The sequence below is a fragment of the Talpa occidentalis genome, unplaced genomic scaffold, assembly GCF_014898055.3.
Source record: "Talpa occidentalis isolate TD23 unplaced genomic scaffold, MPIMG_talOcc4v2.1 talOcc4.13, whole genome shotgun sequence".
In the NCBI taxonomy this organism is placed as follows: domain Eukaryota; kingdom Metazoa; phylum Chordata; class Mammalia; order Eulipotyphla; family Talpidae; genus Talpa; species Talpa occidentalis.
This window is the reverse complement of record NW_023601322.1, coordinates 76993015-77020663: the sequence shown is the minus strand read 5'-3', so window position 1 is coordinate 77020663 and position 27649 is coordinate 76993015. Positions and strand designations below refer to the sequence as shown.

The following is a 27649-nucleotide window of genomic DNA, read 5'->3' as shown; positions in this document are numbered from 1 at the left end:
TTCTCTTTCCTCTCTCCCTCTCTGATCTCCATCACTGGCCCCACTTCTACCCTCCGGGGCTTTTTTCTTACATTCTTTCCTGCATCTCTCCAGCCCCTACTTTATCTCTCTTTATAACTGGCTATCACTTTCATGAAAGAGCGTCCGGAACCCAGTTCCAACCTGGTTCCCCTCAGCCCGGTGCCACGACTTCGGTGATCTGACGCCTGGTTGGTTCCCCACCCCACCCCACCCCACCCCACCCGCGATGCAGCGCACGTGCAGGGGTGGAGGGATCGCAGGGGCGAGGGCTGGCGAGTCCTGCCCGAGTCTCTCCCCCTGCCCGAGTCGCACCCCTCGGCCTCCCCTCCCACCTCGAGCCGTTCCCGCGGGCGCAGCGCGGTCCCTGCTGGGTTGACCCGGAGCCCGGGGACGCGCGGTAGGCGACTGACACCTCCGCGGGGGTTCGGGGAACAAATTCACCACCCCGAGAATCCCGGGAGGGCACCTTCCACGGGGGTGGGAGGCATTTCCTTCCAGCCGGCGCGGTGGGCTCCTGGCAGCAGTTCACGCGGACTTAGTGAGTTCAAGGCGCGCTCTTGGGAGGCGCGGAGCCGAGCTGGGGTGAGGGCGCTGCCGAGCTCGGATCCCATCCACCAGGGTGACACCCTGGGGCCCAGGCGTGGCTGGGACTCCCAGCTCGGGTTCTGGAGGGCGGAGACGAGAAACCTCAGTATTTCTCATCCGTCGCCCTGCACCTTCTCTCAACTCGGATTCGGCTGCCAAGTGCCGGTGGCCGGAAAGACTATCCCGAGAAGCGGAGCATCTGCGTCTGACTTGCCCCTTCTGAGGGTGTTGGGGTTTGCTCTGGGTCCCTGGGACGCCGGGAACTGGCCGAGGCTGCTGAAGAGCGCTGGAAAGTGCCCGACCGCCCCGCTGCGCGCCGGCCGCCTTGGGAGTTCGCGCCGAGTGGCAGGGCTCACAGATTTGGAGTCCCGAGGCTGCTTCTTGATTTGGTGCAGTAACACCAGGTGTCCCAAGACAGCCCCAAGACCTACTGGGGCTGCCTCCTCTGCACAAACTTCTGATTCTGTTACAGGATCGCACTCGCCTTTGAAAGGCTGGCACAAGCCGCAGGCTCCCAGCACTGAGGACCCACGCGGTGCCCCCGAGAGCTGCAAGAGCAGACACTGAGGGGTGCTTTCTGACGCGGTGGCCCCCATGCTCCTATCATGGCTGACAGGACTAGGGGCTGGAATGGTCTTCCTGCATTTCTTGCAGAAACACCTATTTCCTTACTTCTGGGATGACTTCTGGTACCTGCTGAAGGTGGTTCGCTATGGAATTCGGCTGCAGATAAACTGCTCTCGCGGGGAGCTGGTCACTGTCCTGGACAAGTTCCTGAGAAATGCCAAGAAGCAGCCCGAGAAACCGTTCATCATCTATGAGGGGGCCATCTACACCTATCAGGACGTAGACAAAAGGAGTAGTAGAGTGGCCCATGCCCTCCTCAACCATTGCACACTGAAAAAGGGGGACACCGTGGCTCTGCTGATGAGTAATGAACCTGACTTCATTCATGTGTGGTTCGGCTTGGCCAAGCTGGGCTGTGTGGTGGCCTTCCTCAACTCCAACATTCGCTCCAGCTCCCTCCTGCATTGCATCCACAGCTGCCAGCCCAGGGCCCTCATTGTGGGCGCAGGTAGAGTATGGGGTGCTGATTTTTTTGTGTGCAGAATGGCAACCCTGCCTATTTTCCCACCATTTTTCATTAGACATGTTCACAAGTAGTGCTTTGGGTATGTGACAAAGTGTATCTATTAAGGGCACAACATAATTTTGCAGTTCTGTGACTGGTGGTTTAATACTCTCTCTCCCAGTGTAAACATGCCCGTGTGTTAGAGTAATATGTAAATATGTAGTAAATATGGCAGCTTTGGAAAACGTCTGAAATCTCTACTTGCAACTATTTTCTGAGAGCATCCATTGATACTTTCAGGGAAGGTAAAGACACAGAGAAGGTAAGGACACAGAGAAAAAGAACTTGGTAAGTTTTAAATTTTGTCAGATGTGACAAGATTATTTGATGATTAGGAAAGTTATCATGACTTGATTATGGAATACCTACCTGCCTCGAATTGTAACACTATCAAGGTCGAAGACATTTGCAGAACAAATATGTTTTATCTGAAGTGTGTAAATTCCAACCTTCATGTCTGCTCTTATTTTGCACTGCTTGGACTTGCTTAACAAGGGCTCACCCCCTACCTCCCAGCTAGCGGGTGTGATTCTGGCGCTCTCCCATTTTCCTCTGTCTGCCAACAGCGCCTTATGGGCATCATTTTCTTTCAATAAATTCTAGCCTCCTTCCTCTTCTCTCTTAGGTTGCTTTAGATATACACACTGACACGGAACAATGAAAAGAAAGTCTTTGCTTAAATGCCTTGTTAACAGAGAACCTAGGAAGAAGGGTTAGTTCACAAAATGGAGTTGAAGTATGAAAAATGACTTGTTTAGTATCAGCTAAATGGTTTATGCTTATTCTTCTGACATGGTGATAGGAAGAAGGAGGGTACGGGCAAATACCATAGTAACAACCTAAGTATTTTAGATTAATAGATTCATATCAATACTTCATGCAGTGTTTTCAAATGCAAAGAGCAGTATGGAAAAATAATCTTCATTTGTACTTGAGTAATTTCTAAAATACAGACATTTTCAGGTAACTTCTGTCATAGAATAATTGGACACAACCCAAAAATGAGTTGGGCAATACATTATAAAACAGTCATTTAAGACTATCACTTTCCTTTGTGCTGGTTTATTTTCCAGCTCAATTTGTGACCTATAAAGTAATAAAATATTTACTCTCAAGGCCTGATTTTATCTTATTTAAGTTAGAGGAATGGAGAAACCAGGAAGTCTTGTATGCTTTTTTGGTTCACAGTTTTTCATTCAGCAGTCATTGCTTTCAGGATTGAAATTTGGCTTCTCGCCTTAGAAAACTTTAGTGTAACACCAGCATGATAACTTTTCTCATTAGCGATAAGTAGAATTAATGAGTCATAGAGAATTTTGATAACATGGTCCACCAATGTTTACCACTTGTGCGGCAGGCAAGTGATCATGTGAAGGTGGGAGGGAAAATGTCACAGTTCATCTCAGGGTTCACTTCCCAAATTCCCATTCAGTCTAATTTAGATTGCAATTCTGGAGCAAATCTAAACCTCAAATTGTGGTATGAATTGATAAAACCATACATTTCCTCTAGAAGAGCAAACTAAGAGGACCACAGTACCACTGAAAAGATTTCTGTGGCTACGATGTTGAGGCCAACCTGAGAAACATCCCGTACATGGTCTCAGGTGTGATTAAAAGTGCATAGGGCTGCTTCCTTCTCAAAATAGAGCATTCAGACTTTGCTGTTGACTGAGTTATTGCTTAATTAGGACCAATTAATTCTGCAGTTTTACTTGTGCCAACTTTGTGCTGTGCTTGCCAATAACTAATTGCATTGTTTCCTTGTTTTTGTTTTTAACATCCTCAGTCAGTTTTTTGTAAATAAGGGCCACTGTGGGATGCTGGAGTCTTTAGCCAAAATCAGTCAGTTGATTTGCTCAATAAATAGGTAGCCAGAGAGCTCAAACTTAAATCTTACTAATGTTTCATTTTAGCCTACTAAAAGTATATAAATTACATCGTTTTGAAAGATGGGGCAATTCTATTTTGATCTAAGTTATGGCTTATTGTAGATCACAGTCACTTTTCTGTACTTTAAACTCTTACTCTGTAATACTATTTTCTTGGCCTCTTGAATCTAATTGGTCAACTATATATACATATAGCTTTTAGAATTTAAAATTGTATAGGTCCTAGGTTCTCACTGGATGCTTCTGATGGAGATGTACTATTCAGTCATTTTATCTCCAGGGAGAGTGGATTGAGGTGAAGAGACCAGAGAAGTGATTTAGAGAGAGATAAGCCAGACAGACCTGAATCTCTTTTATGGTCTGTCATATCTTAGCGGTATGATTTAAGATAAGATCATCAGTTGCTAGGTTTCACTTGACTTAGTTGTAAATGGTGATGATACCCTCTAACTTCACAATGTAATTCTGAGGAGTAAATGACCTAGCTTTTGTAAAGTGGCTAGCTGAGTGCTTAGTGTGCACTAACTAGATCCTTGGTGAATTGAAGTAATTGCTATTTTTATTATAGTCATTTGAGACTTTTAAAAAGGGGTCTCATTTGTATTTTACTGGTACAAACTAATATGGCGTTAGCTATAAGAAATGCTAGTAAGCAGTTTGTTTGGAAATGGACTTTGAACGCTTTACTTTGGTAGGTTTCAATGAAATGTTATTTTTCAGAACCAGCTTCAAATAGGTTTTACAGGCAGTACAGGCAGAGTTTCAGTCCATGCCAGGTTTCTGATAATTCATCAGCTAAACCCTAGGCAAATGTTATACTTGCTATTGTTATCATTAACAGAAATATTGGCAGTTCCCATTTACTCAAGGCTCTTTATATAAAAGGCACTCCCAATGATTCTGAAAGGAAGGTACACAGCCATGTTTTTACGAAAGTTAAGAGGGAAAGAAAGTCACTTAGGGTATCTTGGTTGATGCAACTTAGTCAAATACAGGACAAAGACTCAAAACCTGGTCTCTATGAATCTGCTAGATGGTCATACAGTTGTTTTGTGAACTGTCAATCCCCTGTTGATATAACCATGAAAAACTTTATGCTAGCTATCTGAAAAGTAAAATAAAAGTTAATAATAATAAGACATTGGATTTTTGCAAACTATAAAACAGTAATATAAAACAAGTGAAATGCTTTTTAAAATTAGTATTCCCTTCTCTTGTAGTTTGAAGTCTCAAAAATACTTGCAAGTGGTTTTGTATCTGTATAGCTTGGTTTAGAAGAAATGTCAAGAGACATCACAAATTTCCTTGGAAAATTTCAGTGCTTATTGAAAATTAAGTAGTTTTAAATTGAACCTTAGTCCTTTCACCCAGAATTTCAACCGTGGTTTCACTAGTATTGCATCCTTCCAATATTACCACTTACCTATATGTGCTTTTCTCTTAGAATAAACAGAAAAATGTTGGGATACTTATATATGATTTTGAAAAGTATATGTAACTATAGCCTTTTCATATATAGTAGTAATAATAAATAATAGTAACCCCTTCCTTTTAAAAGTTGTTAATAAATTATAACGTGTTTTGTACACATCTTATATGATTCTCAGCTCAGTCATAACCTTGCTTTAAAGATAAGGAACTCATGGGTTAGGTGGGGTAAGACAGTGTGGCAACTGGAGCCTGAATTTTCTGGTGCTAAGACATAGAAATCTGTCAGGTTCATGCTTGTGTTTGTCGCCATTTCTCCTCATGTTCATTATTTCAGCTCCAGCTTTTCCCATTTTCTTCTTTCCCTTATCTCCAGCCCCATCCTGCTCCTTTTCCTTACCCCTCCCTCTGCCACCTTAAAATTCACATTTACTTTCTTTTAGCACCTATTACACTAAAACCTCCTGCCTCAGGTGTGGTCTTGTGACTCATAGTGACCCAATGGAATGTTGAAAATCTAGTTGCCCATTCACAAATAGATTTTTGTGTGACCTTGAAGCATAGGCCAAGAGTTCAGATGGAAACACCCAAACTCATGCTGCAGTAGTTGCAGATAGCTTCATAGTGCTGCATCTTAACCCCTAGCACCACCAGGGAGGCCCCATAAATAAATAAATCTTTTTTTTTTAAAGGAAACCCCTAAACTATCAGGTATATAGGAGCACTCAGTGACTGTTGGGAGCCTGCTGCCTAGAGGTTCTGCAAACAGAACCTCTTCCCAAATTGACTCCTGTTCTCAAGTACATGCTGGCTTGCATGCATGTTCCCTGCTAACTAAAAAGACTTGTTCCAGCAGTAATTTATTAATTTGTATAAGCATAAATACAATTGCATACTATTTTCTTGTTCCTTTCTTCATATTTTAATAAAAGCTTGGGCTGGGAGAGTGAAAGACAGAGTTGCTCTGGATGGCACTCCCCAGCCTTCCCCGGCTGCAAATTCATTTAGACTCTGAGTCTTTGTTAATAGCTGAGAACTTCATCAGCTGTCCGAGACAAGTGATTTTTTATTTACTTGCATATTTTTGCCATACTGTGAATCTTACTGCCTTTTCTACAGGCATTTTCTCTTTCTGTTTTCATGGGTTTTTATCTTTAATTATCCTAAACCAGAGGAAAGGACATTCGTAAATCACCTCATTTATCTTTTGGCCTTGAAGTGGTCTCTAAACCATAATAATCTTGTTATTTTGTGAGCAGTCAAGGGATTCTCCCCAGTGTGTTGTATTATAGCAAAACTGAACAGTGACAGACAGGTGGCTTTTTGGAATGAGGAATTATTTAGTTGTACTCTGAGGAAAAGTTTAATGTAGTATCCTGAATTCAGATTTAAAACAAACTTCAAAATAATCTTACTTTAAAATTGGGGGAGGGGGTATAGTGTGAATAATGGAGTCTCTCAAATTCAATCAGAATTGGCCAGTTTGCACTGATTTAATCAGACAATAACCAGATTTGCCTGTTATGAACTGAACCATAAAACAGCTGGAATATTACAGAAATCAGCATTGTATTTACATTGTACCCCAGTTCCAAAAGAGAAAACACAAGATACATGATCTGAGATTTAGCTTTTGCTTACTTATCACTATCTCTTTGGTTTTAGATTTACTTGGAACTGTAGAAGAAATCCTTCCAAACCTCCCAGAAGATATCAGCGTTTGGGGGATGAAAGATTCTGTTCCAAAAGGTGTAATTTCACTCACAGAGAAACTGACCACGGCATCTGACAAGCCTGTGCCACGCAGCTACCATGTCACCTCAAACCTCAAATCTCCTTGTCTTTATATCTTTACCTCTGGAACAACAGGTTTGGTCACTCTTTTTCCTTAAAACTTAGAAAGATTCCATCTATTGGCAAACAACCAGGATTGGCAAACTTTCTGCCATGTGTAGTTATCAAACATCTCAGAAAAAGTTCCAGGAAAACTTGGAGTTCTCAGATGCAAGAACTGTCGAACCTGGGTGAAAATTTCAAATGCTTTGACTTTACCTTGGGAAGTCACTATGTTCACTTGTTATTGTATCATTTGAAAAGATTTTCTTTAAGTTTGAGAGTACGAAAGGCGTTGGAAGTTCTGTAGACTGGACCAACCTAGTTAAACTCTGAAATCTGGCCAGATCCTTTCACAAGGTCTTTGCTAGCTTCTTTGTTCCATTGGCTCCTGGGCTATAAAATGAAGAGAATAGTTTAAATAGTTTCCAATTAGCCTTCTAGATTAAAAAAAAAAAAAAAAAAAAAAAACCTGTCAATCTATTTTAAAACTGTTCTCTATAGTCTTGTGTGAAATGAGAAATCCTAAGCACAATACAAATATAGCCACAATTTAGACTCTTGTAGCAGGCTCTTCGGATTTTCCTTAGGGAAATGGGAAGTCTCGAAGGCATTGCAGATTTGGGAGAAGACACAGAATAGAATCAAGTAGCTAAACGTTTTTAGGTAAACAACAACAAAAGAATAAAGATATTCCCTAAGAATTCACTCTGAGTTTGATCCCAGCCAGGGAGCTGACACACACAGCACAGCAGACCTCTCCTGTCTCGCCCGCTGCTCCCCTCAGCAGTCTATTTCAGTAGATCCACCTATTCTGCTCCCCACTGTCTCTGGTGAATCTTCTCACCCCCTGTTTTTTTTCTGCCTGACATTTATTTGCATTAGAGTTATACAGTATAAAGATGAACATTTCTAATAGTTTTAGAAATCTTAAAGAGAAGCATCCCATGCGCTCATCCTCATTTCTTCATCCCCAAACCAATAGCATTCAGTATTTTTAGACATTTTTACAGCCACTTCCATATCTTTATTTTTTTTTTAAGATTTATTTTTATTTATTTATACAAGCTCTGGGTATAGTCAGAAGCGCGGGAGGGTGAGAGAATTCACCAGATCAGAGCGGGGAACAGAACAGGCAGACTGAAGTACACTGCTGAGGGGAGCAACTGGTGGCAGGAGAGGTCGGCGCGCCATGTGGGACCCTCCTCTGGTGGCCGGGGAGCAGCCGGGGATGGAACCGGCTCTGCAGAGGCTGTGGGCAGCTTCGCAACCCAGCGCTCAACCGCTGTGCCACCGGGGAGGCCCACTTCCATATCTTTAAATAGAATGAATATCTTCCCCTATATACTAATAGATAAGGGGTACAGAGGAAAGGTCTCCCATCCCCATGGGTTCTTTTTAGGCTGGTCAGGTGACAACAAAAAAATAACACCAGCCAGATAGTTAAGTGAAAAGACTAAGAAAAATACTCAACCTAATTACACATCCATGAGGAATTTACATGACTGTAAACTTTAGAGTAAATTGGACAAGCTGAAGGTTTATATCCTAAGATAAAGCATGGAATAATTGCTTGGGATGTCCAGGAATGAGGGGGTGGGCATGTTTCACATGACAAGGAGAAAATGACTCCTATTAGAAGGAATGTTTGCCCTACCTTAAGATAGGTTTCTCTGATTTAAAAAAAAAAAAAGTTAATTCTAGAGATGATCCTAAATCTGGGTAATCTTCATTCTTTAAGGTAATAGGAACACTTTCTCTTGAAACCCTCAGGGTCTCAATTGACCTTCCACATGCCAAGGTGACATGTATTGGAAAGCATACCCTAACCATCTCAGAAAATTCTATCTGAACATTTTTGGGAGGCTTGTCCTACAATACTTCCTAAAAAGTGTCTGCTGATTTTTCACAGTGGATGATGATGATTTTGTTTCCTTTCATCACCCACTCTCTCTCTTGTCATTTCTTTTGTTCTGCTGCACATTCTCTCCTCTGCATCATCCTAATAGTGTTTCATCAGAAGTTTTACATTGACTGGTATCATTAGCTTAGTAAACAATCTTTCTAGCTAAAATTATATTTATTTCTTATCATTTAAAATGCTCCCCAGCCTCAAATTAATCATTGTTTCTGCTTATTTGTCTACTTATTTTTTGTACATTATAACTGGTTCATACTCAACCCCTTATCAAAAAGTAACTTACATGTATATGTGGAAAATACTGTTTGCATTTTGTTAAGCCCATGTTCTTTGCTTCCCCCAGCTGCTTCATTTTCACTAGTTACTCTCTTACTGATCTGGATTTGTTTTCCACCATCATCCTGGAAATATCCTAATTAGTTGCCTAAAGTGCTTTGAAGAAGTGACATAAGCCTTTAGTAGGAAAGTAACTGGATAAAGCATAATTTTTTGGACAAGTCTCCAATTAAAAGTGATTCTTTTAAAAAATGGGTTGCCATGAGATCAGGAAATATGTTGGGGACAGGGAAATCGGTAACTGTAGAACTAAGGATGAGTACTTCTCAAAAGCAGAGAAAAAGTAGATACTCTTGTGAATGCTTTGCTTTTGTTTGTTTTATTTTGTTTTGTTTTGTTTTGTTTTGGAGATAACATTGGTTTATACAACTGTATATGATTCAGAGGAATAGGCTTACACTTCTTCATGTATGTCACCACACCCTACCCACCCTAGAGCACCCATATCCCTTGATCCTTTACTATGAGCCAATTTCCCGCATCGTTTACAGTCCACCCTGGCACTCCTCTAGAAGCTTCGATTTCTAAACTTTGTTTTGTTTAGATTTTTAGTTCCTTTGTTTTTTTCCTCTATATTTCACATAAGTGAAATCATTCAATATTTGTCTGTCTGCCTCTGGCTTATTTTAGCATAATCCCCTCCTTCCCATCCATTTCACAAATCTTCTTTTATAACTGAATAATATTCCATCGTGTGCCACATATGTGCCACATCATCTTGGTCTAGTCATCTGTTGTTGGCACTTAGGTTGTAGATGACAGTAAGCTTGGTTTGTGTGATGCCAGGCTATCAGGAAGAGCCACATAGTCCTCTTTTGTGGAATCAACGAAGTGAACATTAGGTAGAATAATAGGCAATTATTGTCAACTTAGCCTATGAGATAAAACTGGTCTGATTAGTAGAAATAGGGAGCACAAAGTCTGTCAAATAATGTCAGAACACATGCAGTAAGAAGGTGAACTAGAGGATATCTGGGTAAAATACCTGGAAGTTACTATAGATTGTGTTTCATAACTCAAGGTGCCTTTGTGATCAAAAACCCCATGATTCCCACTGGGGATTTTTTTTTAAAGATTTATTTATTATATAAGAACTGGGGTACAAGCCAGAAGCACAGGAGGGTGAGAGGATTCACCAGAGACAAAGCAGGAAGCAGAACAGGCAGATGGACCAAAGACACTGCTGAGGGGAGCAGCGGGTGAGACAGGAGAGGTCTGCCTTGCCTTGTGGATATCTCCCTGGCCAGCCAGGAATTGAACCTGCACTGCAGAGGCCGCGGACAGGCTCACAGTGCTGCGCTCAACCCGCTGCACCACTGGGGAGGCCCCCCCATTTGGGATTTTTTTTAAACAATTTCATATTGAAGTAACATTGGTTTATACATTTTATGATTTTATGTGTTCCAAGTGTACATTGCTATAAATCAACATCTATGTATATTAAATTATGTTCACCACTAAAAGACTAATCCCATTCTTCACCATTCCTTTCTCTTTGTCTTCTAGCAACTGCTAATTTGGTCCTATAGTCTATGAGCTTATTTTTGTTTTATATAGTTCATACATTTGTTTTGTTCTTTATATACCTCATATAAATGAATTCATATAGTGTTTGTCTTTCTCTATCTGACTTATCTTACTCAGCTTTACCCTCTGGATCCATCCATGTTGTTGTAAATGTTAGGATTTCGTATTTTTTTATATACCTGAAGAACATTTCATTGCATATATATACTTGATCTTCTTTATCCTGTCATCTATCAGTGGACACTTTGATCATTTCAATCTCTTGGTTACTGTGTAAACTGAGATATACATATATCTCTTTGAATTAAGTTGTTTTCCTACCTCAGTGCCTCCACTTTGGATTTCACCTGGCCAAGGGCATGGACTTTCACACTGTCTCTACTTTTCCTTACCCTTGGCCTTTGATTGGGATAGTAGCCCTGGCATCTATGGTCACCTGAGAACACTAGCTCCTTGATATCTCTCCACCCACCTTCCCTGCACTGATGCATGGATTTCTCTGACGTCCCTTTTGATGTCATCTGTATTCACCTCTGAGGTGCAGAGGGTACTTTAGCCTCACCCCTGGGCTTTTGGAGTCTCTCAATATTGGCCCTTCCCAAACAGTAGTTAATTGTTCCTGTGGTGAGGAAGAGTGAAGCAGGGATTGTCCTATGTCACCATCTTGGTGATGTCACTTGATTGTTGAAAACTTAATTTCATGAATAAACATTTTGAACTAAAAAAAGAATGTCCTACTCTGTATTCAAGATGGCCCAGTTGACAGTTGAATATATAAGTAGTTCTTTTTACTGCAAGAGAAGAGAAGAGAAGAGCTACAAGACCAAAATTGGGCTTTAGTTTGTATGGAATGGGTAGAGCTATTTGTCTGAATGAGATACAAGTGCTGCATGTAGAGCTACAAGTGTGGGTCAAAATGTCAGTTGAAAGAGTGTCGCATCAAGGAAATTGAGGCAGGACATGTAAGTAGTCAGTGGCAAAGAGATCCAGGAAGAAACATCAGCAGCACAGCATCACATGAGATGAGGGCATATCCGGAAAAGCACGTAAGAAGCAGGTGGAAGGTTTTGCCTATAAAAATTCAGGCATGGGAGAATATTTAATGTGTTAGGCAAGCAGACATAGCAATGAACTGCTCCAATCTAGGATGGACAATGTTAAATGTAGGAGTCAATTCCTGGAATTTTCAAAGTCAAGTCAGGGGTGCAACATGTTTGCAGAGCTTCTGATGTTAGTGAACCCCCCTCCCACTCCCATCTTCACCAACTCCTTTGACAAATGACTAAGTAGACCTATATCAGCCCATGGGGTTAAAAAAAATAGAGGGGCCTCTCTGGTGGCCTAGGGGTTAAGTCTCAGTGCTATCACCGTCATGGCCTAAATTCGATCCCCAGCCAGGGAGCTAACCTACATATGGGGCAGCAGACCTCTCCTGTCTCACCTGCTGTGCCCCTCAGCAGTGTATTTCAGTCGATCCGCCTGTTCTGCTCCCTGCTCTGTCTCTGGTGAATCCCCTCACCCCCACACCTCTGGCCTACACCCCTGTTCTTCTATGCATAAATAAATAAACAAATCCTTAAAAAATAATAAAAGTAAAATAAGAGAGGCCACATTAAAGCTGTACTGTCTGTGCTCTTCACTCCTGATCTTACTATTATTTGTTTGCTTCCTGGGCCCTCCCAGCCTTGGGACTCTGCTTGCTTCTGAGACATTGGATACTCTATCACCATAGTGTTTTATGAAGCAGAATAACTTTATTGACAAGATAGATTTGAGAAGGGACCCTCTGCATAAAGACTTTATGAAAATATTAGGACTCTTTGAACTGATAAGATATAACTGTAATGCCATGTAATCTAATAAATTAATTCCAGATATAATAGTTACCATTGAGAAAACAATTTGTGTTCCATGGTATGGAAATATAGCATGAAACAAATAAAATATCACCCATACTCAACCATAAATACCCAGTTACATTTTCTATTAACTGGATAAATTTATTATGCTGACATGATAAATAGAGAAGACTTTACCAATATGGAAAATATGTGAGCTAAAACTGCTCACAAAAGCATTATATACAAAACTTTTTCTACACTAATTACAATGTCTGCTTTTCATGGACGAAGACTGAAATTAAAAGAGAACACTACATTTGGATCATGAATGTATAGAACAGTTTCATTATGTTGCCTCATGGAATCTGATATCTGTAATGCTCGGTTTTAAGGGCATGTTAAGCATGGCAAAATGAATGGCTCATCATTGAAATAGAATGTTACTTGAAAGAGTTTGTTAGAAACTTGCTACTTTAAATATGGTTTAGAATTACATTGTGATTTGTCTTTTCTGGTTGTACATTTTTAGAGTTTTGTCATTTTGTGCATTCTTAAAGCATACTTGGCTCTTTGAAACCAAATATCTCTCAAAATCCATGTAATTTTGCAGTTTTGACCCTTCTGATAGAGTATAGATTCTGGAACTTACAACAGTAACTTGCCTTTACATGGACTCTTTTATAAAGCACATAGAAAAATTGGATATATTTTGCCTTCATTGCATTTGTACGTCAGTGTAGCCTTACTTTCTATGACATCAACGCATTTTTTTCTGCTTCTTTTCTTCCAGGTCTACCAAAAGCAGCTGTGATTACTCAACTGCAGACTTTAAAGGGTTCTGCTGGATTGTGGGCTTTTGGTTGTGTTGCTGAAGACATCATTTATATAACCCTTCCTCTGTATCATAGTTCAGGATCTCTCCTGGGAATTGGTGGATGTATTGAATTAGGTAAGTTTTTATTTTCTTTTTGATAGGTTTTCAAAATACCTAATAATTAGAACTTGTGTTCATTAAAGTTTGAAGTAGAAGTCAGAGTGATTATGTACATATCATATAATACAATGCCTATGAAAAGGACACAATTTCATGACATACTGAGTATTCTTGAAATGGAAAAAGCAGCCCCTGTAATTCGACCATGTGTGTAGAGGTGGCTCTTGACCAAGTTTCTCCCTCCATCCTGTTATGGTCTACCACTGCCTCTTTAAATGGTGGTAGGTGCCTTACACAAGAGTAAATGTGAAAGCTTCATAGCTTTTAAGGCTTACCCTTGGAAGTCACGTGGTCTTTTTACCTGCATTGATCAAAGCAAGCACAAGTCAATCTAGATTTAAGCAAAGTCACACTGTGAGGGCACTTGCATAGAAGGAATTGTCAAAGCTCTCTGTGAAAACAACATACACTAGATTGTCACTAAGTCCATTGGTATCATTTGTCACACAGTGGATTCTCTTCACAAATACGCTTACATTAGTAATAACCAGCTAACCCTGAATAATATAGAGAGAGAGCTCATTCACTACTAATTATACATGTCTAAGTTACAATAAATGTGTGGAATATTTAAAATATGATGACTGTCCACAATGAATAAAAGTGAGGATCAAGATACTAACATTTTCCTTGGAACATGTTCAAATGTCTTACCTTCTTATTGACATTGCTAATTCTTGACCTCAAGCTTCTGACCTGAAGATTGCTTTTTAAGGTCTAAAAATAAATAAAATGTATATAGCCAAGGTCAAGAATCAGTGAATATTTTTGTTTCTGGTAGAAGGAGGACTCTTATCTGTAGTCTTGTACTAATACTTGTAACTCTTTACTAATTTTGATGACTTCTTTCATCCCATGTATTGCAAAAAGTATATTTGTAGTCAAAAAATAAAGCTGCAACATGAATTTTTTTGAAGATTTATTGGATTAATGTTGTGAAATAAGCTTGAGATAAATGGTCAGTTATAAATTATAAAAGCTTTGAATCTGAGGAAAAGTATTGTAGACAGACCAACATCCTTTGTGTTTTATGTTAATTCTGTCCTTGAATTTTTCCCTAGTGGCAGTTTTTACTTTTTCTTTTAGGTGCTACGTGTGTGTTAAAGAAGAAATTCTCAGCAAGCCAATTTTGGAATGACTGTAAAAAGTATAATGTGACAGTGTTTCAGTATATTGGAGAACTCTGTCGCTACCTTTGCAAACAGCCTAAGGTAAGAGTAATCATCAGAGAGAAAAGGTAATTTCACAAAGAATAATATTAGGAGAGAAAAGTGATGTTTGTTTATATTCCACTTTCTTCCAGAATATCATTTAATGCCTTACAAAGATATATGAAATACCCAAGATAAAATAAATACAAAACAAGTGAGAGAAAATAAAAGGAAAACCATCCAGAAAGATAGTGGTACACTTTATATTATGGCAGGACAGCAGAGACTCACAGTCCAGTCCACTACATTGTAGAATGATTAAAATTCCTGTAAATATAGGGTGCAACTGATTAGGAAATTTAGATGCATGCTATGCTTACCGAAAGTAGTTATTCCAAGGTTGAATTAGATTAACTTTTGAATTGCTGTTCTTTAAAAAACAAAAACAAAACCTAATGACATTGATTATACTTGTGTCTCTGTTTTTTCCTGGTGAATAAATTATTACACTAGAATATCTTTTTGCTTGGTTTTGCTTTAAACTTAAGATGCAATGTTGCTTTTATTTGTACTTGCACCCTCTACCTAAAGTAATCATTCCCACATACTTTTGATAAATTGCTCCCATTTGGAATTAGACAAGCACAAAAAGTTGCAATAGCCTAAGGTGTGTCTTAGTTTGTTTGCTTTTTTGTGCTCAAGTTATTTGCCTTTTCTTGGTCTTATTATATTTTTTAAGATTTATTTTTATTTTATTTATTTATACAAGAACTGGGTACAGTCAGAAGCGAGGGAGGGTGAGAGAATTCACCAGAGCCAGAGCGGGGAGTAGAGCAGGCAGAAGGACCGAAGTACACTGCTGAGGGGAGCAGTAGACAGGGAGCAGCGGGAGGCAGGAGAGGTCCGCGCGCCATGCGAGACCCTCCTCTGGTGGCCGGGGAGCAGCCGGGGATCGAACCGGCGCTGCAGATGCTGCGGGCAGCTTCGCAACCCAGCGCTCAACCGCTACACCACTGGGGAGGCCCTTATTATATTTTTAAATGCTTATTTTTTTAATTTAAGTTTTTAAATATTCTTGAGACTCAAAACAGACTCCTGTACTCCCATCAACTCCAACCCCTTGAAGGATGGTGATAGAGGATGTCTCCATACCTGAGATAGATCTGCACCTGGGATGGGGCTGTTGAGCCTGTTGACCTGCCCTTAGCCTTTGAGAAGCTCCTTTCCTAAGCTAGGGGACCTTTGGTCATCGCCTTTGCTATCATTACACTATGTCAAGTCATGGATGATGGACTGGGATATATTCTCTTGCACCCTCTGGCTATATACACCTTGGACATGAATCATTTAGTTACAACTCAAGTGAAACTAGACTGGTGTCATTGCATTAAGGCTTTATTAAAGATAAGCAATTACACAGGGGGAATGAACACAGAAAAGAATATGAAACTGGATAATTTTATGTACAAACTGGATAGTATTTATTTTAAGCTACTAATCCCTAATCCACATTCATATGGCAGAAACCACTGTTACCCCACAACTCCATGTACCCTTCCCCTGCAACCTTTTTTTTTTTTTTGGTCAGGAGCAATTCCCCAGGTTCATAGCTAATATAGGAAGTCCCAAAAATATGTTTTGAGTTTTTTGATCTTTATTTCCTCAGGAAGACTTTGCTTATCAGTGTTATGGTCTCACATGAAGAACTCCAATAGAATAATATTAATGCCTTAACCTTACATATTTTCTTTTTCAGTTTTCATCATATTCTCTGGTGGTATGGTATCTAGACTAGGTTAATGTAAGGAATGATAGCCCTCTCATAAGATAAATGCTACCATTAGTAATGGACATGGTAGGCACTACCCAATGAGCTTCTTCAAGGCTTTTCCAAACCTTGCCCCCTGCTATTCTTTTTTCCTCTCATCCTTTAATAGCAGCTTGAACCTTTGAAAGGTCATTTGCTCAGTGTTTACTGAATGGTTGAATACATGAATTTTTTCTAGAGTTTGCCCATCTAAATAATGCTGTAATTACTCTCTGCATGCAATATAGCTAATACAAGTTCTCAGAAGTACAAGTAGTCAAAGGATGTGATTGTTATGGTATATTGCCAGCTTGCTGTTTAAAGTGGTTGACAACATTGAGAATCTCATCAACATTATGAGAGTATGTCCATGGCATAGTTTTTTTTTTGTTTGTTTGTTTTTTATCAGTATGAGGTGTTATTAAACAGAGTAGCCTTCCAGTTGTGTTTCTTGGAAAACCAGATGTTTCTTCAAACTTCCTCAAAGTCTTTGAAGTTTGGAGGAAAGAGAAACTAGGCCAGTTGTCACAGCCGAGTCTTTCAAACATGGTAGATGAAACCCCATTTTCTTAAGCTTCTTAATATTTTTTGAACCCGAAAGACATCTTATTTTTTTTAATGGGAAAAAGATTATTTTATTTTGAATTTTATTGGCTAGAAACAAATATTCTTTTATTTTGTTTGTTTAGGTTACTGACAAGCTGGATAACTTTTCCAGATGTAGTTCTTACTTGTCTCTTTTAATCATCTTTCTCTTTGGTATCTTTTATCATATCCATTTGAATTCTTATTTCATATAATAAAGATATTAATGATTTGTCATATTTGCCACTCTATTACATTGTTATGTCATTGAATACTATGTTTTAGGTGTTTTCCTTTGAACTTTTTTTTTCCTTTGATCTTTTCACCTCTCTGTATTTGTATCACATTCATTTCCAGAAAATTCTGTAGCTGCAGGGAATTTCAGAGAACTGAGAATTGAAAGAATTTCTGGCTGCTTTAAGTTATTTTTTTTAATTTTTAACTAAATTTGAGAAGTTAATGTTTGTGAAATAATCTAAACATTTGTCTAAATGCAAATTGAAGGAGAGAGAAATAAATAAATATAACTCTTCCCAAAGAAAAATTTAATAATTTTTTACAACAGAAATGCATTGTATTACCTCATTTCCTTTGTTGATTTCACACAGAAAAGTACAAGCAGTTCTTGGCATTAAAGATTAGGAAAAGAAGAAAGTCATTCTGCTGTGACATCTTATTCCTTCAGATCTTGCTTTTTTTGCTCCAACAGTCGTTCCTTTCAATGAACTTCCCCTGCAAAGAGGGCCACTAGCACAGCAGTGGATTCAGGTAGGGCCAGAGAATGGCCAAATGATATGTCCACACCCTCAAAGAATTAAAGGTGAATATGTCAGAAGCCATGGTTTGAAGTCCCATAGACATTTATTTAACATAAATCCTTAAGTGAAAAAAAAGAAAACCACTTGTTCTCTAAATACATGCAGATTTGTTGTCAATTTGAGGGTAAGTAATATAGTCCCAAAGAGGTTTACCTGCAGGCAGAAGTACATTCTTAGCTGAGTGATTAGATGTAGTTGCACCCCAGCTCTTGCATAAATAAATAAATAAATAAATATCTTTTGAAAAATGCTTAAAAAAAACCCCTAAGGTTGGCTATCCTTGCCTGGAAACATTCACCCACCCTCCACCCAACCCTGGTTTTTTTTTCCCTCCTTTTCAGAACTCCAATTACAAATGTTCTTTTGGCATAAACATTCGATGAGCTTCTTTTAATCCTGCTGGCAGTAGCTCAACCTTAAAAAAGTCAAGGGACTGCCTCCTTTCAGTCACGAGCAGTGAGGTCATTATTCTTTTCCTCTGAGACTAGGAAAGCAGCTCTTCCCTGCTTCTATTTTTCCACATTTTAGAAAGTACTGAAAGTATCATCATATAACTTCTCATTGAATCTATAGATTCTATTTATTTTATTTTCTTAATATGAATGCTGATTAATAGGTGAAGAATGTTGTAGAACTCTGTAATAAGAGGTGGCAATTTCAACATGCTACCTTCCACCTGGATGGAGAGGTTTCACTGACAGTTCAAGCCACTCACATGTAATAACAATATGATATATTGGGGAAGATCCACATTGCAATGATATAAACATACAACCCAATTGGCAATAAAAGGAGGAAGGTTAACAACTGCTCAGATGGGCTTCAGGAGACCAACAGGAGAGCAATGGTGTTTGGTCCAGAACTTCCCAGGGTGTCAGCTCCTCTCAGAAGAGAGTGCTGCTCTCTGGACAGAGACTTTTGGTGGCAGATGCAAAATCTGGAAAGCTCATGGGCAGTCTCAGGCTTAATTTAGTTTTTATATTTATACTGCTGTAGAGGGTATTATCAGAACCACCTTTGAGTTTTTCGGGCTTGGCTTCTCAGGATAGCTAGACTTTCATGTATCCTTGCCTCATATGTCTCCTTATTAATATCCTCTAAATAAGTGACCACTTTGATTTTAAATTAATTCTTCAGGGCTCCCTGGTGGCATAGGAGTTAAGGATCAGTGCTATAACCTCTGTGGACTTAGTTCTATCCCTGATCAGGGAGCTGACCCACATAAGATGCAGCAGACCTCTTCTGTCTCGCCCGCTGCTCCCGTTAGCAGTGTATTTCAGTAGATCTGCCTGTAAAGATAGTTTTAGTAAGGTTTTTGTACATTCCACGTCAATTTAACATTTTAAACTTTACATCCAGAATTCTTAATTTTATTATTTATTGGCTATTTTTCACAAGCCTATTGCTTTAGTTGTCTGTTCTTTTGGGTTATTTTGTTTGTTTGTTTTCAAATATCCTTGTTCATTTATTCACTATATAGGATTTCTCCCCTCTGGTGTGGTCACAATAGTTTTTCCACCACCAACGTGCCCACAGACCTCCACCATACTCCACCAGGCTCTCCTCCCCTGCCCCTATTATCAACTCTCCCCTTTCCCTTCCCTCCCCCACCCAAGTGTCTCAGATCTATGGTCTGCTTTCAAGGGTCAGTCTTAGACTTTGGCTTTGTCTGATCCTCTGTTAGTTTCTCTAGATTCCAGATGTAAGTGAAGCCATCAGTATTTATCTTTCTGGCTCACTTTGCTTAGAATGACCCCTTCCAGTTGCTTCCATGTTACTGCAAATGGCATGAGTTTATCTTTTTTGACTACTGAGTAGTATTCCATTGTGTATATATACCTCATTTTCTTGATCCACTCATCTGTTCTGGGGCATTTAACTTGTTTCCATATCATGTTTTTAAGATTTATTTATTTATGCATTCAAGAGCTGGGATGCAGGCCAGAGGTTGGGGGGGGGAGGGGTTGAGAGGATTCAGCAGAGACAGAGTGGGGAGCAGAACAGGCAGACTGATTGAAATACACTGCTGAGGGGAGTAGCGGGCGAGACAGGCGAGGTCTGCTATGCCATGTGGGTTAACTCCCTGGCCAGGGATCAAACTCATGCTGCAGTGGTTGCCGATAGCTTCATAGTGCTGAGACTTAACCCCTTGCATCACCAAGGAGGCCCATTTCTATCTTAGCTATTGTAAACAGAGCTGTTATAAACATAGGAGTGCAGGCTTCTTTTTGAATTAGTATTTTTGTGCTCTTTAGATAGATGTCCAGGAATGGAATTGCTGGATGATGTGGTGAATCCATTTTTAGTGTTTTGAGGAATTTCCACATTTCTTTCCATAGGGGCTGGAACAGCCTACATTTCCACCAGTAGTGTATGAGGTTTCCCTTTTCTCCACATCCTCACCAGCTCTTCTTATTCCTGGTCTTTTTGATATGGACCATTCTCACAGGTGTGAGCTGGTGTCTCATTGTGGCTTTGACTTGAATTTCCCTGATGAAAAAATATGTCTGCTGGCCATCAGAATGTCTTCTTTGGAGAATTGCCTAATTAGGTCTTCTACCCATTTTTTGATTGTGTTGTTTTCTTTGTTGAGTTGTGTAAGCTCTTTGTAGATCTTTATATCACTCCTTATCAAATATATGGTATGCAAATATTTTCTCCCATTCAGTAGGGTGTCTCTTTGTTTTGTTCACTGTTTCTTTCGCTGCACAAAAGCTTTATAGTTTGATATAGTACCAATTGTTTATTGTTTCCTTTATTTTCCTTGCTGCTGGAAGTGAGTCCACAAATATATTTCTGAGGTTTATGTCCTGGAGTGTTTTGCATATGTTTTCTTCTATGTATTTTATGTTTTCAGGTCTTAATCCAAGTCTTTTATCCATTTTGAGTTGATGTTCATGTATGGTGTGAAATAATAGTCTAGTTTCTTTTTTTTTTGCATGTGGCAGTCCAATTTCCCTGGCACCATTTATTGAAGAGGCTTTCCACACATTTATGGACAATTAATATATGACAAAATATACACTGGAACTAGTTGTCTGTTCTTGACATCCTTATCTTGGACATAAAATGTTGAGATCAGATGTGATCAATCTTTCCCCTGTGGGTAGAGCTTACCAACAAATAAAAGAACCTTCAGTAATGATTAAGAACTAAGATTTCCCAATAGATCATTTTATTCACAATGGAAAAAATTAATGATGAGTTTAGTTTAAAAAATCAGGAATTTAATTTCTGCTTTTTCATTAATTCATTATGTGATACTAGGCAAGTCATTTAATTTCTTTGTCCTTTGGAGTCAGGGAACTTGAAATTCGACCCCTGCTTATGAGCTCTATGATATGAGCAAATTATTTTGTTTTTCTAAGCATTTTTTTCATCTATGACTCTAGTAATAATGATATCCAGAGTTGATATAAGGATTAATGTCTCAATTTAAAGATAAAGAAATTCAAATGGAAGCACATATGGAGGGGACTCTCTGGAAGAGGAGACTTAGCTTTCTTTTAAGAGGCTTCATACATGGTTACTGTTATCTCAGCGAATGTGCCAAAATTGAGGGTATGGTCTCTAGCCTGACAGGTTCATAGTGTTACTTTATTAGTCTATGTGTTTAGGTTAGTCTTCTTTCACTGCTTTATTTTTCTTCATAGAGCCCATCACACCATGACACATTTCATATTGAACTTTGTTTTTACTCTCTTAATCCTTGCCCCCACTATTATATACACTCAAAAAATGCAGGGAGTTAATTTTCTTTATTTATATTCATATCCTCAGTATCCAGAATAGTGCTGGACACAAGGTAACCGGTGCTCAATAAAAATTTATTGAATTATTAGAGAGATAGCAAAGTAACAATTATAACAGGCCCAGACACTCAGATGCTAATGTACTAGTGACCAGGACAATGTCTCCCTCCCAGACTTGTCATCCCAGACTTGCCAGGGAAATTCAATAGTAATCTGAAAGTCAGAGTTCCCGAGGAAGACAGAATCGTTTGAGGGAGCTTGAATAAATGAAAGGTATGCATCTTTGTGTGGGAGAGGCTAGGCCTCTGCTGCATCCAGCTCACAGCAGAAATTACCTTGTTAATGGGCCCCTGTGCATTTAACGAAGTGTGGTAGTTTTGATTCAGTTGACCTTATTTCTGGGTTTCCAGGGCAGATCAACCTCCCATCACATCTACGCATCCTTTTCGCGGGTGAGTTACCACAGTCCTTCAGGTTACGGCCAAGTCTGGCAGACTCACAGGGTGGTCCTTTTTATAGAACACAACGCTGAAATGTCTCTGGTTTAAAGAAGCACTTTCCTTCCACTTTGATTTTTCGCAAGTGCTGCCGGGGTAGAAAGCCCTCTGCTCCAGAGTACCTGCTCTATAAGGCAGTCCCTGCTACTATTGCACCTAGGAAATGATTTTGAAAAAATCCATATTGTGATTATTTTCTGTGATACCACTTGAGATCACGGTGATCTTGTCACACTATCTTAAAATGGTCTGTTAAACTTACGGCTGTGGTCCCTGAAATCAGGACTGTTCCCAATCCAGAGCTAAAAGCACCATGACAACACTTTTAGGGGCAGCTGGAGCCTGTACTGTCCAACTGTTATAGGAGAGGGAGAGGGGCAGCCCAAACCCCGCAAACCTGCCTATTCTAAATGGGTTTGCCATCCGCCGCATCAACACAAAACATATGAGACTTTAATGGGAAGGAACTTTAATAAAACTAGGAAACAATACAGGAAAGGCAAAGAGTCTAGTTTCTAAATGAAGCACCCAAAGTTACCCGTCCCCTCGTGGATAAAAGTCCATCCATATGGGATCGGCCCAGAACAAGGCCCCAAAGCCTGCCACAAGTCTAAAGCATCTTCCAGTGGGGACCCACAGAAAAGGGTCAGAAACAACCAGACAAGCCCAGAAGGAAAAGAGCAAAATCAACATCAAGATAAAAGCTGCCATTGTCACCTCCCCACGGGTCTCACCCACATCTGTGTCACCCAGTCCACGACCAAAAGATAAGCGCAGTTTCTTCACGTGTCTCTAGGCTCCATGCGCCTCCTCCAGGTCTCCTTCTGGCTCCATCCTGCTTCCTTCCTTAGTCTCTTCTGCAGCTTCTCCTCTTCCTGCTCAGCTCCACCCTCCCTTGGGTGGGACAGGGAACCTGGAACTTCCCCCTTTCCTGGGGACCACCCTGTTACACAACCATCCAGGCCTCTCCTTGTAAATACAGTTGACTCCAAAGTACATGGGTTTAAACAGACATTATATGTGTGTATTTCCTTGTAAGTAAAGGATATAAACCAAAGGTATCGCTGCATACAAGTACAGTAACAGAAATGTATGTGCTCTTAGGATTTTCTTAATAAGTTCTTCGTCATAATTTAGTGTAAGAATACAGTATATCGGGCCTTCCCTGGTGGCGCAGCGGTTGAGCGCTGGGCTGCGAAGCTGCCTGCAGCCTCTGCAGCGCAGGTTTGATCCCCGGCCACGGGGCAAGGGTCCCACATGGAACGCAGACCTCTCCTAACACGCCCGCTGCTCCCCTCAGCAGTGTATTTTGTCGGTCTGCCTGTTCTGTTTCCCGCACTGGCTCTGGTGAATTCTTTCACCCTCCTGTACCCAGTGCTTGTATAAATAAATAAAATAATCTTTTAAAAAAAAAGAATACAGTATATCATATATATATATATATATATATATACATGCAACAGATATCTTAGATGGCTGTTTATATGATCATTAAGGCTTCTAGCAAACAGTAAAAGTTGGGGGCAAAGGCTTTATGTCTGTTTTCCACTGTGAGGAGACCCTGGCACCCCAAGCCCCGGGTTCAGAGATCAGCTGTACTCTCCAGTTCTTTCTCAAGAAGCCCCTCCCAATGTCTTCCCCCACTATTCCTTCCTCACTCTAGTACAAGAAAGTCTGACATCTTTTTGCCTGTTTTTTCCACCCCAGGATTCTGTAACATCCTGGTTGCATATACTGTCACTTTGTATCTGTTCTGTAACACCTACTGGGCTGGGAGCCTATATGTTGTTTCACTGTATAATTTTGGAGAGTTTGTGGAAGGAAGCAAACTGTGAATGGATAGTTTTTATCCTGAGTAGGAGGTGTTGATATGATACATATGCGTGTGTAATTTTCCGAGGACTTCAGGAAGAAGCCGTCTTAAGATAAATAGAATCAAGACGGAAAAATCATAATGCCTGACACGTGCTGTTCTGTTTTAGGTGATCCTTTAGGGATTAAACCTTACTTTCCATGTAACTGGTTGTCCCTTGGTGGTGAAGGCCAAAATGAGATGCTTCTTTGTTCTCACTATGAATCTATGTTTCTTTTCACTCACTCAGCTTATCAGCAAATACTCATTGTTTCCTGAGAAATCAAGGTTGGATACAAAATTACTTGTACTTAACTAGGACCTCAGAGTTTCTCTTTTCACATGCACATAAAGAGGCCATTTAGCCCCATGTTTTAGGGGTTCTCTGAGTCAGATTAAGTACTTGTACTGGAAGAAAGAGACTTTGTTTCTAGGAGGATGTTGTTAAAAGCCTGCATTTCAGCAAATGAACAAATAAATCTGACATGGTAGGAGGTAACTGTAGCTCAACAGCCTCCTGTGTAACAGTACTGGGAAAGAGCTCTCAAGGAAGGTTTCAAAGAAACTGAAGTCTTGGTTCAGACTAGTGTGCTGTCTCTCCTAATATGGTGCCAGTTTGATGCACGGTGCTGGAAGCCAGAGGGAAACTGGTCTGATATCCAGGACCTCAGGTGTCTGTATTAATCTCTCAGACCCATTCAGCAAAGTCTCTTTTAATTTTGAATGGGATTGGAAATGGCTGCAGATGAAGTAAGGATGCTCTGTAATGTGAAAGACTTTTTCTCTCTGTGTGGGGGTGCTGTGTGTGAGAGAGTTTGTAAACATTTAAGCACAAACTACTAAATTAGAAACTCATGTTTTGATTGGTTCTTATTACTGAATTCCTGAGGAAAGACTTGAGTAAAGAGAGCAAGGGTGTTTGAGACTTTTTTGAGCTGGTTTCTTCCATTCTCCCCTTCTTCCTTGCCTACTGTCCTAACCTGCCCCCCTTGCTTTTCTTCTTTTGTCCTGTCTTCTCTTTTTCTCCTTCTTCTTTGCCACAAATAGGTTGCGAGCATCTCTTATATGCCAGGCACTGTGTTAGGCAATGAGGTGAGTGAGACCAAAACAGCAACAGTCCCTGCCCACATAGCACTTTTATTCTTTTTTTATTTATCTTTAATATAATGTGTTTGAAAAGATGTTGAATTTGTCCCCAAGTGTAATTTTAAAAAGCTATTCAGGGGGTCTCCCTGGTGGCGCAGCGGTTGAGCGCTGAGCTGCGAAGCTGCCTGCAGCCTCTGCAGTGCCCGTTCAATCACCGGCTGCCTGCAAGGGTCCCACATGGCGCGCAGACCCCTCCTGCCGCGCCTGCTGCTCCCCTCAGCAGTGTACTTCTTCGTCAGTCTGCCTGTTCTGTTCCTCGCTCTGGCTCTGGTGAATTCTGTCACCCTCCCGCACTTCTGACTGTACCCAGGGCTTGTATAAATAAATAAATAAATCTTTTTAAAAAATAAATAAAAAGCTATTCAGGATCCCCCGTTTAAGGGAAATTCGTATCTTTCACAGATACAGAATTCAAGTTTATAGATGTTCTGGTTTGTGTCTTCATTAGTGGTGAACCAAGCAGTTAGTTTTTAATGAGTTTAAATTCTGACTGTTCATTTGGTATGTGCTCTTGGATCTAAGCTTCATTATCTCAAATGTGCAGATTAGGGATATTGCAGCTTCTTTTTTTATGGGGCTATTATGTTTAAAATGAGATAATACAACAACCTGGACATGGGACTTCAACACAGTCACTCTCTTTACTTTTGGCTACAAACAGTTTTGGTTCCTGACCCCACTCTCTGAATTTCTATCTTTACCCCCTTTCTTGATGTCTCTGTTCCTCCATTTTGTTTGTCTCTCTATATATACATATGTCTTTGTGTGTCTCAGTGCACACGTCTCTGTGCCACTGTCTCCTTCCTTGTCTCTGTGTGTCTCTTTTCTGATATGTCTTTTTGTGTTTAGTTTATCTTTATTATTTTGCCTTTCCTTTTTTCCCTGTGTGTATATGACAGAAAGAGAGAAAGAGAGAGAGAGAGAGAGAGAGAGAGAGAGAGAGAGGGAGGGAGCGATTGAGAACTCGTGCTTCTGTGTTTGGGTCTTTGTGTGAATGTGACTTACTTTGCATACCTGTATGAGTGTGGGTGTTTGCCTTTCTCTGTATTTCTCTAACAGTGTGGGTCTCTCCCTGCCACTGCGTATGTCACTCCCTGTTGGTGCACCTATGCCTTCTGTTTTACTCTAATTTGTTCATTCATTGTCTCTCTCCCCTGGCTCTCATGTGTATGTGTGAGTGTGTGTGTCCCTTATTCTGTCTTGCTCTTCCAATCTTTCTGTCTCTGTCTCTCTCTGCTGTGTCTCTTGCTTTTTAATCCGTGGGTCTCTCTCACTTCCATTCTCTTTCATGCTTTCTGTTGCTCATGCACACTCTGATTCTCCCCATTTCTTTGTTGCTTCTGTCTGTTAATCTCTGCCACTTCTGTGTGTATTTATATGTAGTGTCATTATTAATGAATTCACTTAATTATACTCAAATTTATGCATGTTCTCCTCATTCCATTTCCAACTCATCTTAGCTATCCAGCGATACATAGCAACCCCTTTTCCAGGAAAAGTCAAAAGCAATAGGAGCTTGTTCTAAAGAAACTTTGAAGGGTAAGGTAACACTAAGTGAAACAAGTCAGAAAGAGAAAGATAAATACCAGATGGTCTCACTAATATGTGCAAAATAAAGTAACTAAATTAATAGATAAAAAAATCTGGAGGCCTCCCTAGTGGTGCAGGTGGTTGAGCGCATTGCTCTGAAGCTGTCCGCAGCCTCTACAGTGCGGGTTCGATTCCTAGCCGGCCAGGGAGCTACCCTTAGGGTTCAGCAGACCTCTCCTGTCTCACCCGCTGATCCTCTCAGCAGTGTGTTTCAGTGGATCTGTCTGTTCTCTTCCCTATTCTGTCTCTGGTGAATCCTTTCACCTTCCACACCTCTGCCATACACTCCAGTTCTTGTATGCATAAATAAATCTTTAAAAAAAAAATCTGAAAAACTAAGCATTGATAGCCGACTAGAGAATTGAAACACCAAGGAGGGAAGAGAGTAGGAGAAGGAAAAGAACGAAGAAGGGAGGAAGCACCATGGCCTGTGGTGGTGAAATATGGTTGAGTTGGTTGTGGGTGCACTATGGTGGTAAGACTTAATGGAGGTACCCCTGTATTACCTCAGTTAAAAAATTATTTTTAATAAATAAAGATTTGAGGGGAGTTATGGACATAGAAAGGGATTTTAATTTTTTTAGTGAAAAAGTTATTGATTTAATTTTTAGAACTGGGGTGTAGGCCAGAGGTGCTGGGGGTGAGAGGATTCACCAGAGACAGTAGGGAGCAGAACAGGCAGATCTACTGAAATATACTGATGAGGGGAGCAGCAGGCGAGACAGGAGAGGGCTGCTGTGCCATATGTGGGTCAGTTCCATGGCCAGGTTGAACTCAGGCGGCCCCCGTGATAGTGCTGAGACATAAGCACTCGGCCTCCAGGGAGGCCCCCGAAAGAGATTTTTAAAATTTACTGGTGGATGTTACTAAGATTTGGTTGCATGTAGATGATGTCTAGCTAGTTTCACAGCAATTTGAGAACAGTCACCTATAAAACCAAAT

The 27649-nt window shown here is 40.2% G+C and overlaps 1 protein-coding gene across 1 annotated transcript in view; it reads left to right on the top strand.

The window, feature by feature from the left end:
* The first annotated feature begins 373 nt into the window (after window positions 1-373).
* The window catches only part of SLC27A6 (solute carrier family 27 member 6), a 50985-nt gene continuing 23709 nt past the window's right edge, over window positions 374-27649 (top strand). Inside the window, exons 1-4 of the mRNA XM_037509418.2 lie at window positions 374-1681; window positions 6723-6926; window positions 13306-13464; window positions 14596-14720. Coding sequence (XP_037365315.1) covers window positions 1201-1681; window positions 6723-6926; window positions 13306-13464; window positions 14596-14720 — 969 coding nt within the window. The 5' untranslated portion in view covers window positions 374-1200. The remainder of the gene's footprint in view (window positions 1682-6722; window positions 6927-13305; window positions 13465-14595; window positions 14721-27649) is intronic.